This window comes from Rhea pennata, chromosome 20, assembly GCF_028389875.1.
Source record: "Rhea pennata isolate bPtePen1 chromosome 20, bPtePen1.pri, whole genome shotgun sequence".
Classification (NCBI taxonomy): Eukaryota; Metazoa; Chordata; class Aves; order Rheiformes; family Rheidae; genus Rhea; species Rhea pennata.
The window spans coordinates 11,796,673-11,810,159 of NC_084682.1; the positions used below are offsets into that span (position 1 = coordinate 11,796,673).

General features: G+C 62.0%; 1 protein-coding gene across 13 annotated transcripts in view; it reads right to left on the reverse strand.

The window, feature by feature from the left end:
- Positions 1–1,378: 1,378 nt before the first annotated feature.
- Positions 1,379–13,487, reverse strand: part of ELN (elastin) — a 33,047-nt gene continuing 20,938 nt past the window's right edge. For 10 of the 13 annotated variants that reach the window (XM_062592290.1, XM_062592284.1, XM_062592293.1 and 7 more), the window contains 21 exons: positions 12,993–13,061; positions 12,593–12,637; positions 12,190–12,273; positions 12,038–12,097; positions 10,031–10,135; positions 9,895–9,939; positions 7,806–7,958; positions 7,662–7,721; positions 7,217–7,285; positions 7,042–7,104; positions 6,539–6,682; positions 6,076–6,129; positions 5,611–5,745; positions 5,374–5,421; positions 4,521–4,577; positions 4,000–4,059; positions 3,323–3,364; positions 2,866–2,907; positions 2,269–2,298; positions 2,080–2,130; positions 1,379–1,963 (listed from right to left, as the gene is read on the reverse strand). In XM_062592290.1, coding sequence (XP_062448274.1) covers positions 1,914–1,963; positions 2,080–2,130; positions 2,269–2,298; positions 2,866–2,907; positions 3,323–3,364; positions 4,000–4,059; positions 4,521–4,577; positions 5,374–5,421; positions 5,611–5,745; positions 6,076–6,129; positions 6,539–6,682; positions 7,042–7,104; positions 7,217–7,285; positions 7,662–7,721; positions 7,806–7,958; positions 9,895–9,939; positions 10,031–10,135; positions 12,038–12,097; positions 12,190–12,273; positions 12,593–12,637; positions 12,993–13,061 — 1,466 coding nt within the window. In that variant the 3' untranslated portion in view covers positions 1,379–1,913. The remainder of the gene's footprint in view (positions 1,964–2,079; positions 2,131–2,268; positions 2,299–2,865; positions 2,908–3,322; positions 3,365–3,999; positions 4,060–4,520; positions 4,578–5,373; positions 5,422–5,610; positions 5,746–6,075; positions 6,130–6,538; positions 6,683–7,041; positions 7,105–7,216; positions 7,286–7,661; positions 7,722–7,805; positions 7,959–9,894; positions 9,940–10,030; positions 10,136–12,037; positions 12,098–12,189; positions 12,274–12,592; positions 12,638–12,992; positions 13,062–13,487) is intronic. The other 3 variants (XM_062592287.1, XM_062592288.1, XM_062592283.1) reach the window with 3 other exon arrangements.

The window sequence follows — 13,487 nt, forward strand, 5'->3', positions numbered from 1 at the left end:
GGCACGGGGCAGAGGAAGGGAGCGGGGGGGGGGGGACGCGGGGGGGAAGGGCAGCGGGGATGGTGGTGGGGAAGCGCGGCGGGGGGATGGGGTGGGGAAGCAGGGGGGCGGTGTGGGGAAGGGCAGCGGGGATGGGAGCGGGGGACGTGGTGGGGAAGGGGAGCGAGGGGACTGGGTGGGGGAGGGGAGCGGGGATGGCGGCAGGGAAGGGCAGCGGGGACAGCAGTGGGGAAGGGCAGCGAGGATGGCGGCGGGGATGGTGGTGTGGAAGGGCAGCAGGGGGGTGGGGGAGGGCAGTGAGGGGACAGGGTTGGGGAGGGCAGCGGGGATGGTGGTGGGGGAGGGCAGCGGGGATGGCGGTGGGGAAGAGTGGCGGAGACGGCGGTGGGGAAGGGCAGCGGGGGGATGGCGTGGGGAAGGGCAGCGAGGATGGCAGTGGGGAAGGGCAGCAGGGATGGTGGGGGAGGGCAGTGAGGGAACAGGGTGGGGAAGGGCAGCGGGGATGGCGGTGAGTAAGGGCGGTGGGGATGGCGGTGCGGAAGGGCGGCGGGGATGGGGTGGGAGAGGGCAGCGGGGATGGCGGTGGGAAAGGGCAGCGGGGGTGGCGGTGGGGAAGGGCAGTGGGGGGATGGCGGTGGGGAAGGGCGGCGGAGAGGGCAGCGGGGGTGGCGGTGGGGGAGGGCAGTGGGGGTGGCAGTGGGGAAGGGCAGCAGGGAGACAGGGTGGGGAAGGGCAGCGAGGATGGCGGTGGGGGAGGGCAGCGGGGATGGCGGTGGGGAAGGGCAGCAGGGGGATGGGGTGGGGGAGGGCAGCGGGGTGGCGGTGGGGAAGGGCAGCGGGGGGATGGGGTGAGGGAGGGCAGCGGGGTGGCAGTGGGGAAGGGCAGCGGGGGGATGGGGTGAGGGAGGGCAGCGGGGTGGCAGTGGGGAAGGGCAGCAGGGGGATGGGGTGGGGGAGGGCAGCGGGGGTGCTGGTGGGGGAGGGCAGCGGGGGGATGGGGTGGGGGAGGGCAGCAGGGGTGGCGGTGGGGGAGGGCAGCGGGGGGATGGGGTGGGGGAGGGCAGCGGGGGTGGTGGTGGAGGAGGGCAGCGGCGGGATGGGGTGGGGGAGGGCAGCGGGAGTGGCGGTGGGGAAGGGCAGCAGGGGGATGGGGTGGGGGAGGGCAGCGGGGTTGCGGTGGGGAAGGGCAGCAGGGGGATGGGGTGGGGGAGGGCAGCGGGGTGGCGGTGGGGAAGGGCAGCGGGGGGATGGGGTGGGGTAGGGCAGCGGGGGAACGTGGTGGGGAAGGGCAGCGGGGGGACATGGTGGGGAAGGGCGGCGGGGGGACGTGGTGGGGAAGGCCCGGGGTGTTTGAGCCCGAAGGAGGCCGGAGGCCGAGTCCGTTAAAAACTTGTCCTTTATTAGTCTGTTTGGAAGCAGTTTCCCCTCTTTATACCGGTTCCCATCCGAGTTATATCAAAGTGAGTAACATGAAGAGAGGCGAATCCGTCCCGGCCCGCGGCTCCGGGGCCGCCCGGCCCCCCGGGGAGGGCAGCGCCGAGGCCGAGGAGGAGCCCGGCGCCCGCCCGCCCGCGGCTGCCCCGGCGCCGAGCGCGGGGTTCGCCCCCCCCCCCCCGCCCCCCACGGCCCCCCGTTCCTCGGAGAGGCGCCGGGGTGGGGGCGCCCGGGCCCTCCCCGCAGGGAGCCTTAGCACCAGTGGGGAACGCTGCTCCCCGCAGTTTGGGGGGTGGGGGGTGGGGGGCAGGCGCTGCCGCGGAGCTCCGGGGGCGCCGGGCCGGGCCGGGGCTGTGGGGGGCCGGGCAGGGGGGGCGCGGGGCGGGGTGGGGGGGGGATCTCCGCTTTGCTCGGGTTGACGTTCTCCGCCATGCAGTAGCACCAAAGTTCATGAGGTTGGCGGCCGGCCGGCGGGCCGGCTACTTCCGCCTCCTGCCGCAGTACTTGCCCTGTGCGCAGCCGACGGCGCCTGCCGGGGGGCGAGACGAAGGGCACAGGCTCAGCGCCGCCGCCCGGCGGGCCGGGGGGGGGCCAGCGGCGCCCCTCGCGCCCCTTTTCGGGGGCTCCTGCTTTGCCGGGCCTTACCTCTAAATCCCAGGGCTCCCAGGGCCCCGCCGTAGGTCTTGGCGGCCTTTGCTGCGGGAGGCAGCTGGTGAGCACAGGCCGGCACGGGCACCCCGGCGCCCGCAGCCCCCCGAGCAGCACTGGGCCAGGGCGCCGCCCCCCCCCCCCCCCCCCGTGCCACCCGTGCTGCGAGGCCGCCCGGACACTCACCGCCAAATCCCAGCTGGCCAGCGACCCCACCTGAAAGCAGAGCGCAACCCCTCAGGGCTAGCCTGGGCACCGGCGCAGCCCCTGCCCCACACCCCTCCACTCCGAGCACCCCTGGGCGCAGCCCCTGCCCCGTGCCCCTCCACTCTGAGCACCCCTGGGCGCAGCCCCTGCCCCGCACCCCTCCACTCTGAGCACCCCTGGGCGCAGCCCCTGCCCCACACCCCTCCACTCTGAGCACCCCTGGGCGCAGCCCCTGCCCCACACCCCTCCACTCTGAGCATCCCTGGGCGCAGCCCCTGCCCCGCACCCCTCCACTCTGAGCACCCCTGGGTGCAGCCCCTGCTCCATGCCCCTCCACTCTGAGCATCCCTGGGCACAGCCCCTGCCCCACACCCCTCCACTCTGAGCACCCCTGGGTGCAGCCCCTGCCCCACACCGCTGGGACTGTCCCCAGGCACCAGACGCGGGCTGCCCCCGGTGCTCTGCAGGCGGCGGCTGTGCCTGTGTCCCCACGTGCCGGCTGGGCTTTCCCGAGCGCAAAAGGCATGGGAGAGCTGCGCCCTGGTGCCAGCAGAGGAACTGAGCTGGGTGAAGTACCTGGAAGTATCGGTGACACACCAAAACCAGGAACTCCAGCCCCTGGGGAAAGAGCAGCAGCACGTGAAAGCCTGTGAGAGCAGCTGCCACCCCCTCCAGCCCCCATGCAGCACCCCATGCACCCCAAAGCGGCCGTGGGCACTGCAGGGAGGTGGCAAGACAGGCCTGGCCTTGCCAGGGCACCCATGGGCGTCTGCCTGGCTGTAGGGAGCTCCCACGTGGCCCTGGCATGCCCTGCGTGTGACAGCAGTGGGGCAGGGCATTGCACAGTGGGCTGCTTGGTGTCCCCCCCCCCAATGCCCGCCACCGCAGCATTCACTTGGCTGCAGCCCCCCAGCACCGAAACCTGCAGGAAGGGAGAGCCCTGATCAGGCATGGGAACATGGGGGTCCCAGGGGTGCCAGCCCATCCTGCCCCAAAGCCCCCCAGGACAGGGAGCAGCCCCACTGCGTCTTACCTGCTTTGGGAGGTTTGCCAGCAGCCCCAGGAAACAAGAGCCCTATGGCAGAGAACAGGAGCAACTCAGTACAGCCCACAGCCCGAGGCTCACTGGCGCCCAGGGCTATGGCCAGCCCTGGCTACTAGCCAGGCGGGTCAGCCAGGCAGGGACAGCTCCTGCATCTCCACCACACTGACGAGCGGGGGACGCGTCAGCGCTGTCCCCTGCCCCCTTGCCCTGGGCCACACTGGAGCCATGGTCCTTGATACCTGCTTAGTGGCAGCCACAGCCCCAGGGCTGGGGGCAGGACAGCGTGTCGTGGCTGTGCCATGCCAGGCAGACACAGCTCGGGCACTGGGTACACCAACGGCCGGGCCGGTGCAGGAATCCCGTGGGACGGCAGGGCAACATACGCCCAAGGTGCTGGGGAAGTCCCCGGGATGCCCCAGCTCCCGCGGAATGGGCAGAGCCGGAGCGACAGCAACAGTCCCGGCTGGTGAGCCCCTTCCCTGCTCGCCCCAGTCCCAGTGTCCTGCAGTCCGTAAATGCACCTTGCTTTTCGTCATGCTTCTGGCACGTTCAGGAGCTCTCCGGGCAGCCCCCGGGGCCAGGCAATCGCCCATCCGCTCTGCGCCCTGCCCTCACACTCCAGCCCCGGGGAGCCACCAGGGCCAGGTCCGGCCAGCGTCACTCACCTGCCCCTAGCCCACCAGGTCCAAGGCCACCGACTCCAAGGCCACCAACTCCAAGAGCACCTGTAGCAGGGAGCCAGGGTGAGGGTCTGCAGGACAGGGCAGGGGGTGCCCCCCAGGCACAGGCAGTGAGGGCTAAGGGGGCTGCACTGGGGGTAGCTTGCAGTGGACACCACAGCCTCCCAGCCTCTGGCACGGTGAGGACATGGTGATGAGGACAGGGGGTAAGCAAGCATGGGCAGATTCACCCTGGCAGCACCAGGCCTTGCCTTTGCTGGATGGCCCCTGGGGCAGAGGAGCTCACGTGGGACATCTCTGCTCTAGTTTGGGCCACAGCTAGCACAGCCCCATCGGTGCCAGTTTAGGGGGCTTTACCCACTCCTCGCCCCAGCCCCACATGTGCCCTGGTCTTTCTCGGGCAGTCCCTGCTTGCCCCATGCCCTTGGGGAGCATCTCTCCGCCCTGCACACCCACGCTGCTCAGAGAGGCCCCAGCACAGGCACTCAGCTACCACCGGATCGTACCTGGGAGGCCACCGATCCCTGGGACACCGACTCCTGGGACTCCGACCCCAGGAACTCCTGCCGGAGAAGAGACATTTGAACTTGCATCTTCCCACAGCCCAGCATGAACAGAAAGTGTCAGAGAGCTCAGACAGCCTTTGCCCTAGCCAGGGCTTGGCCCGCTGGGGTGGCCATGACACCCCTCATGCAGCACTCTGACAGAGGAGACCTGGGGAGAGCTCACTGGCCCTGCTGCCCATGGGAGATGGATTGTCCCAGGTGATGCAGAACAGGTGAAAATGTTCCCAGGGAGGGGGCACTGGGTGGTGCTCTGCACCCATGGCTGAGGGCACACTGGCTTCTAGCCCTGGACTGCTCTGCACAGAACTTGTGGCAGGCTGCTGGGAAGGATCCTGCGGTCTGAAACCACCAAGCTATCTGTTAAGCCAAAATCCTTCACCCTTTCCCAGAGGGGCTTGCGGGTGACTAGCAACACTCCTGGATGGGCTAGGACCCTGAAGCAGATGGCAGGGAAGGTACCAGGGAACCAGGTGCTGCAGGAGATACTGGCTAGCAAAACCCTGAACGGGAGAGAGCAGCTTTCCCCAGCCCAACCCAGCCGACACGGCCATGGGCACTGGAAGCCTTTTGCATGGCTTGGCACAGGGGGGACAAAGGCCGAGGAGCCAAGCGAGAGCAGCAGAAGTATGTAGGGCAAGGACATGGCCACACATGGGGTTTCACAAACACGATGGGAGGGCAGGGCCCAGGCGGCAAATTGAGGAGAACGGTGGAGGACCGAGGTGGGCTGGCCAGGCAGCGTCATGGGGTGCCCAGGGGGAGTGGGCTGGGGAAGAGTGCCAGAGATACGTACCAAATTTGGGAGGTTTAGCACCAGGCTGCACCCCTACTTGGGGGATGCCTGCAAAACAAACAAGGGTGCCATGCTTAGGTCAGTCCCCGACTCTGCGCCCCACGCCTGGCCTCCCTGCATACCCTGCACGACTCAACGGCTTTTAGTCCTCCCGCTCAGCTGCTGCCCATCACAGGCTGGCGCCAGTCACCACTGCTCCCAGGCTGGTCCCCAGCCAGGGGGGAATGAGGCACTTACCTGCTCCAGGGAGAATGCCAGTACCAGGTACTCCCACACCTGGCACCAAACCTGGCACAGCACCGACGCCGGGTGTCACTCCTGGCACTCCAGCAGCCCCGGGCACTACTCCTGGCACCCCTCCAACCCCAGCACCTGCAGAGAGAGGGCGCTGAGGATAGCAGCTTTGGGTAGGCTGCACGGGGGTCACAACCAGGGTGATCCCTTGGTCCTGCCCAAAATGTGAGCCCCCATGTCCATGCTGTGGGCATGCCAGGCTCCCTGTATCCACTATCCCAGCACAGAGTGTGCCCTGGAGTTGGGGTGACCCCAGAGCCTCCAGATTTCCCCAGGCTGAGTTGTTACACCACAGCTCCCTGCGTTGCCTTGCTGCAAGAAGCTGGATCACTGGGAAGTTTCTCACAGGGCCACTGGCCTCATGCCATGGTGCTGGACAGGGAGGAGCGGGCTTCACTGAAGACTCACCAAATTTGGCTGCCTTAGCTGCTGCTTTTGCCGCTGCTGCCGGGGCTCCAACTCCTGAGCAGAGATAGCAAGACACGGTCAGTATCCCCCAGGGTGAGTCTGATGCAGCCCTTGCCAGCAGTGCTGGGCAGAGCCTGCCCCTCCTGCCTTGTCTACATTGCCCAAGGAATGGCTGCAGGATGGAGACCACAAAGGCCTTCCTCACAGCCAGCCTGCCCTGGAACCACCTCTGCACAAGCCCAGCTACCACCATCACCTGCCTCCCTCCTCCTCACTCTGCTCCTTGGCCTTGACAGGCTTCATGAGCGCATCAGGCACTCACTGATGGCACTAAAAGGAGGGAGGCAGCAAAAGGGACAGACGTATTTGGGGATAAGTAGGGGACAGTGTAGGCAACCCCCGCAAATCAACAGACTGCAAAAGGACCCCATGCTTTCCCTCCTGCAGGAGGAAAGGAGCTTACCTGGGATGGCACCAACACCAGGGACCAGGCCACCCACGCCAGGAGCCAGAGCACCTACACCAGGAGCCAGGCCACCCACGCCAGGAGCCAGGCCACCCACGCCAGGAGCCAAGGCACCCACTCCGGGAGCGAGGCCGCCTACTCCTACAAGAAGAGAGGTAAGGATTGGGGGTGTGGCATGGAGAGACAGCAGGTAGAAAGAGCTGGTTGGAGAGGTGGTGGCATGGCAGGCTGAGATGTGTGGATTGTGCATGGATGGATGGGTGGATGGATGGTGGGATGTATGGACAGATAGATGGGAGGGTGGATGCATGACACAGTGTACGGCCCTCCATGCACCTTCCAACAGAGCTGGAAGCTGATCCCATGCACAGCCCTGCAGAGACTTCCCCCACACCCAGACTTGCTGAGGCCCAATACAGTGTCCCCAGCCAGGGGGCTGAGGTGGGGAGGCAGCAGAAGGCAGGACAAGTGTTAGTAACCCTGGAGGGGTCCCATCTTACCATACTTGGCTGCTTTGGCGGCTGCTTTGGCGGCAGCAGCTGCTGCGGCTGGGCCTCCAACTCCTGGGAAAGAGGGGGAGAGTGAGGCACGGGTGGCATGTGGTAGCCATGCCAGATGTCTCCTGCTGCGTCTCAGGCCTGGCCATGGCCAGACCACACTTAAAGACCATTTTACCTGCTATTCCTCCGGGCACCAGAGCACCAACCCCACCAGGAACGCCAACTCCTGGCAGGCGTCCTGCTCCTGCAGAGAGGTTCAGTGGTGAGGCCGAGCCCTGGGCAGGTGAGTGGAGCACAGCCCCCTCTACGTGCAGCACAGTGCATGGGCTAGCTGTGGGTGCGGAGGGAGACCCCTTCTGCCCACCCCTGCCCTCCGCCTGGCACAAGGCTCCGGCCCTGGGGCCTCTCACCTGGGGGTTTTCCTCCCACTCCAGCTTGCAGCTGCACCCAAGGCACAAGGCTCTTTTTGCATACCCAGTTTGGATGGCATCAGACAGTGCCTTTGCTAGGATCTCTTCTCTGGCTTGATGCTGGCCACACTGGTCATTTGCAGAATGTGCAAATGTGCAGACCCACCCTGAATGTGCAGACCAGCCTTATGTGGGACAAAGCTAACTCACCAAATGCTGCGGCTTTCGCTGCGGCCTTCGCTGCAGCAGCAGCTGCTGCTGGAGCACCTACTGCTAGGACAGAAGGGGAGAGAGTCAGGAGGATGAGAGAGGGCCAGAGGCAAGCTGTCAACTCATGCCAGCCCATGGACTCACCTCCTGGGACAGCATCGACACCAGGTACCACACCCGGCACGCCAGGCACACCGGGCACACCAGGCACTCCTGGCACACCGGGCACACCAGGCACGCCAGGCACACCAGGCACTCCAGGAACTCCAGGAACTCCAGGAACACCAACACCAGCTCCTGCAGGGAATGAGGCGTTAGGCTAGGTCTTGTTGCAGCACCAGCTGAAAGATGAGACCTAGAGGCAGATCTGCTCTTGTCATAACACCAGGATGGGGAAAGTGTTCCACCACCTTGGCCTTGGCCAAGAGAGATGTAGAGCCCAGCAGGGGAGAAACTAGTCTTGTGTCTCCCAAGAAGATCCAGTGAGGACGTTAAATTTGCAGGAGGTTTAAAAGGACAGGCCAAGAACCAGCATAAACTGTGAATGCAGCCCAGCTGGACAGACAGCAGGACCATGGGCTGCTGTGATGTCACCAGACCAGCAAACCACATGATGGGGAATGGCAGACAGCAGTGCAGCAGGGACCTCCTTGTGGTGAAGTCAAGGCTGAGAGGAGAAAAGATTGATTGCACCAGGTAACTGTCTGGAAGAGTTGCATGCTTAGGCAGTAGCCAGTCTGGAAAGGTGCTGTGGGTAGTTCCAGCCTTCATCCTCTGGCATTCATTTACACTGCTGAGAGAAGTGCTTGGTCACATTTTGTGGAGAGGCCTACGGCCTCAGAAGTTGTCTGCATGGAGCCTTGCTCTGCCATGTCGCTGTCACTGCCAGCTCCCATGTGTGTCAGAACACACACTAGTCAAGTTTTCATTGTCAAATTTCTCCCCAAATCACAGCATTCTCTGGGGCACTGATGATTTTTTTTTTACATGATGAAAAAAAGGAATGAATGAAATGGACAGGAATTGTTTAGCTCGCAGAGGAAAGCTGTCAGCAAGAAAGATGATTCCCAGGAGGCTACCAGAGCTTTGCAACAGCTACAGGGATGAAGCAGAAGAAACTCCTGGGACCTGGCCATTGCATCTGGCCCACATCATTCAGCCTCTTCCACTAACTCTCCAAGCAATACATGCAGCCTATATCTCTGCATGGAGCCTAGGATCACTTTTGCATCCTCTCTCTTTCCAACCTTTCAGCTTTGCTGTTGCTCAGCAATGTTCCGTTTTCCCCTGTGAGCTCCTCCTCCGTGGAGGTGTTCGTGGAATAGTTGTGCTTGTCAGACACCTGGGTTTTGCCAGATAAAGTGAGGTGTACTTGCCAGAGCCTGGGTCTAATAAGCTTTCCCTTCATCATCTCCTGCAGGTTCTGGGCTCTGGGCTCTCCAGGGCTCTTGCTGGAGCTCACTTTTGTGACCAGGAGCAAACAGAACTGAATGTAGGATTTCTGATATCAAATTCCAGTTGCTAGAATTTGCAGATAACTGCAAAATTACAGAAATTAGAAAATATATCAAAAGATGAGTTCTGTTCTGGCCTGCACAGGGAGTTGGGATATGGCTTGGTCCAGTGATGGCTGAACACCAAGTGGAAAGGAACTGATCCCACCAGAAATCAACTTTTGGAAGACAGTACCCCTGGAAAGGGCTTTGGGAGTCAGTCTGGCACCAGCTGGGACAGAGACTCCCAGGGCAGTACTGCCCCAGAGGTACCGATAGGACCTCTGCCTGTCTGTGCAGTGACACAGAGCCCAGAGGCCCTAGTCACTGGGTTGATTCTGGTGCTGATGCTGGAAAAAAAGGATTTGAAACAAAAGCTGAGAATTCAGACAAGATCCAGAAGAAGCAAGTTCAGCCTCATCCGTTCATTCCTGTAAAGCACTAGCAGTGTCACAGTCTGTAGAAACACCAGGAAGAGAGATAGCCCCACCTTGGGGGAAAAGGCTGGTCCGGATGGAGCAGCTAAAAGCTGGACTGGGCACATCGATTCCCTAAGTGCCTTCTCATCATGAGCCATTGGGAGAGATCTCCACGGGAGATCTGCCTGTCTGGGACCCCTCTCATCCCCCACATCAGAGGGGAAGGGGGAGATCCAGCAATGCCTTTAGGGTAGAAGAGGCCCCCAGGATAACCCAACTGCTATGGAGAACAGTGGGATATGGGGAGGTGATCCCACTTACCAAATTTAGCTGCCTTTGCCGCTGCTGCTGCTGGTGCCCCAACTCCTGGGAACAAGGGAGAGAGGGATATTTAGAAACCTAACTCATGCTCCCTGCTTAGAGATAGAGCATGGGCAAAGCTCTTAGGAATAGTCACCTGCCACCCCAGGGACACCTGCGATGCCGGGCACCAAGCCAGGGACTCCGCCAACGCCGGGCACTAGGCCTGGGACACCGCCAACCCCAGGCAGGACCCCTGCACCTGGAGAGAAGCAGAGCAGTCAGACCCAACACTCTTTCCAGATCCTAAAATGCACAGTGCCACAGGAGAGAGGGCATAGTGCCAGCCGAAGGCGCAGCCCTGCTGCAGCAGCCCTGGGCACAGAGCAGACTAAAGCAACGCCTTGGCCAGACCATACAGTGGGAGGCTAGTCTGGAGGAAGTGACGAGAGCTGCCTCCAGCTGCTGCACCACAAAACCTTCCACCACTGCCAAGCAGGGAGATGCAGTCCTGTCCTCTGCACTCAGCTAGCTCCCTGCCTCGTTCCAGCTCCTGGCAGCCCTACCAGGCTGACCGTGATGGAGCCAGAGGTCCTGGGTATGGAGCTAGCCTCCTCTCCTGATGTGGGAAGCTCTAGCACACACAGGTTTGAGAAGAGATACATGCCAAGATTTGCAGCTGCAGACTCCTCCAACTTCGCTGCTCCTTCTCCAGGAAGGCACCATCAGCTGCCCAGGGAGCTGCTGTGGCAAAGCTGCCTTGTAGCAGAGGCTGGTGCAGCAAAGGGCTTTCCACTCACCTCCCAAACCAGCTGCTTTTCTAAGGAGACTGGTGTCCATGTGTGCCTCCCCCAGGAAGCCAGTGCAGCAGCTGAGCTGTCTGGAGGGCACTGGGTGCTGAGCTGTGCATGTGCACTCTTGCCACGTGTAGCAGGCACTGGCACAGGCTGACACAGGGTGGACTTTCCAGGAGCAGTAAGTCCTACATCCTCTGCACTGCCCAGCTGGAACCAGATGCTGCCCTAGCTCTTCCAGGGCGCAGGTTCCTGCTCACAGGCTCCTGAGCTGGTATCTGCCCTGGCTGTCAGCCACGGCTGTGAGCCACAGCAGCTTGAACCCCACTATCCACAGCGAGCCCCGGGAATACTCTCCAGGGAGTGCCTGCAACACCTCCCACCCCTCACATATCCAGGCAGGCAATTCCCAGCTCCCCCCACACAACTCTGTGGCCTGGAGCCTGTGCAGTCTCCTGGGAGCTGGTGGCAGCTGGAGGGACCCTGCTATCCCTCAAAGACATGCTTGTAAATCCCAGCTGCTCCCAGTGCTGACGCATTTCCTCTGGATGCTCCAGTGAGTGATTGTTTGCTACTCGCTTTTCTCCTGTGGAATAGGTTTCCCCTGCCAGCAAGAGGAGCAGCAAACATGAGATCTGCATAACCAACCACATCCCTCTGCTAACGAACAACAGCTCATTAAAGACACATCTCTGCAGAATCCTGCTGGAGCCTAGTGCAGCAAAACCACGAGAGCTGTCAGTGTCTCCCATCATGCAGCGCCTGGACGTGCCACGTCTGTTACAGAAAAGCAGTGCGTGACAGAGCTTTATGACCCTGTGTCAGGACTACTGCCGTGCCCCTCCACTGCTAACGCCACTGCCTGCATCTCCCATCACCCAGCTGCCGAGCCTCCAGCCAGGGAGGCAGCCAGGGAGCCCTCCAGCCAGCATGGAAAGAGCTGGCTTTCCAGACCAGACTGTCAAGACTTTGCTACCTCCTGCCTCAGCTGTCCCATCAAGCTGCTGAAAGCTCCCCTTCCAAGTAATAAAGCTCCTCTCCAGTCCTGGGGAAGGTGTAACTTCTTGCTGGTGTTCCACATGCATAAACTGTCGATTCACCAGACTGAATCCACCTTGCCCTAAGTTTTAGGCAAGCAGCAGCTGTGCAAGAGCTCAGGTATGGGAGAGCATCCTGGGCAGATGCATCAGTGGGCAGAAGGTGAGCTGAGGGCAGGTGATAAAGCCATGTGTCACGCTAAGCTGTGTAGCCTCTGGCACTAATGCATTGCTCCACCATGTCCTGCATCTGCGAAGCACAGTAGAAATCAAGCTTAACCCTGCAGGCAGCTGCCAGGCCTGGCCGAGATACCAACCATGCAGCGAACTCACCGTACACTCCCGCTTTCGCTGCTGCCTTCGCTGCCGCAGCTGCAGCTGCTGGCCCTCCAACTGCCATGGTACCAGGGGAGAGAGTCAGTGGTGTGATATGGGGGGGGACATGAACCTCCAAGTGCCAAGGCTGAGTCCAGCTACAGACTCACCTCCAACTCCTGGGACAGCTCCGACACCAGGCACCACTCCACCAACTCCTGGAATGCCAGCAGCCCCGGGCAGGACACCGGCTCCTGTTGCAGGGGAAAAGGGGACTGTCAGCTCCCCGGAGCTGAAGTTGCAGAGCACCTGCAAGCCTGGGATGGAGGAAGCAGTCTTCCCTCAGGGAGCAGGAATTCTCCAGGAACCATGGGTGCTCCCCACAAATACTGGGTGAAGGCTGGTGAGCTCTGTTCCTCCCCGAGCACCTGCCAGCCCCTGCAGGGCTGTGGGATGGCTGGAGCAGCAGAGGGTCTGTAGTGTGTGGATGGCTGGAGCCAGGGTCTAGCGGGAACCCTCCCTCCAGGGTGTGGGCCTTGAAGGCCTTAGACGTGCCTATGGTGGGTGACTCACCATACTTAGCTGCTGCTTTTGCTGCTGCCGCCTGTGCTCCAACTCCTGAGAAAACATGAGAGGAAAGGTTGAGGCCACAGGACCATTCCCTCTCAGCCCACCCCCATGCCACAGGGACTTCAGAGACCATCTTCTCCTACCAGCATTGACCTCCTCTCTCATTCAGGAGGTAATATACACACCCGTTCTGGTTGTCCCCGACCCCTTTCTAGTCACCCATGATTCATTGACAGCTCACTCCTGCTGCCAGCCATCCAGGCAGTCCCAAATGTCCTGTCTGAAGACTGGGGAAATTAATGGGGTGCCCACTCCCCTCAACATGGAGGCACGCAAGGAACTGTAGGTCTGTGCCATCTCCAACCCTGGAGCTGCCTGTGAAGACAGTGCAGAGGCTTCTTACCTGTCCCAGTGGGGAATCCTGCCTTTCCTGCTGCACCAAGTCCCACTCCTATCCCGCCAGGTCCAAGCCCTGCAATCACAAACAGAAGCAAAGAAAGGTCAGGTGCTGGCCTTAGAAAGGGGGCCAAGGTAGACAGAGCAGCCTCCCTGGCCCAAAGGCTTTTCCCCCCCCCCCTGCACATCTGGGGATGTGGTGGAGGTGCCTGAGCCAGCTCCCCTGGCTAGAACAGGGAATCAGATCTCCGGAGATGCCAGTTCAAATATCCCCAAGTGAAGCTGGCTGGAGATCAGGATGTGTCCTAGGAGCCAGACATTCAGCTCAATACAAGAGCTGCCTCAGCAAGCTGAGAGCTGACTGATGCTGGTGCCACCGCATGTCTACAGATTAACAGTTTATAGCCCTGGGGTGTGGGGATGCACGAGCTGCTTCCAGCTGGAAGACATTCACGGGCGTCAGACCTTTCCTTTCCTTCCACTGCTGTCTCCAAGGACCAAA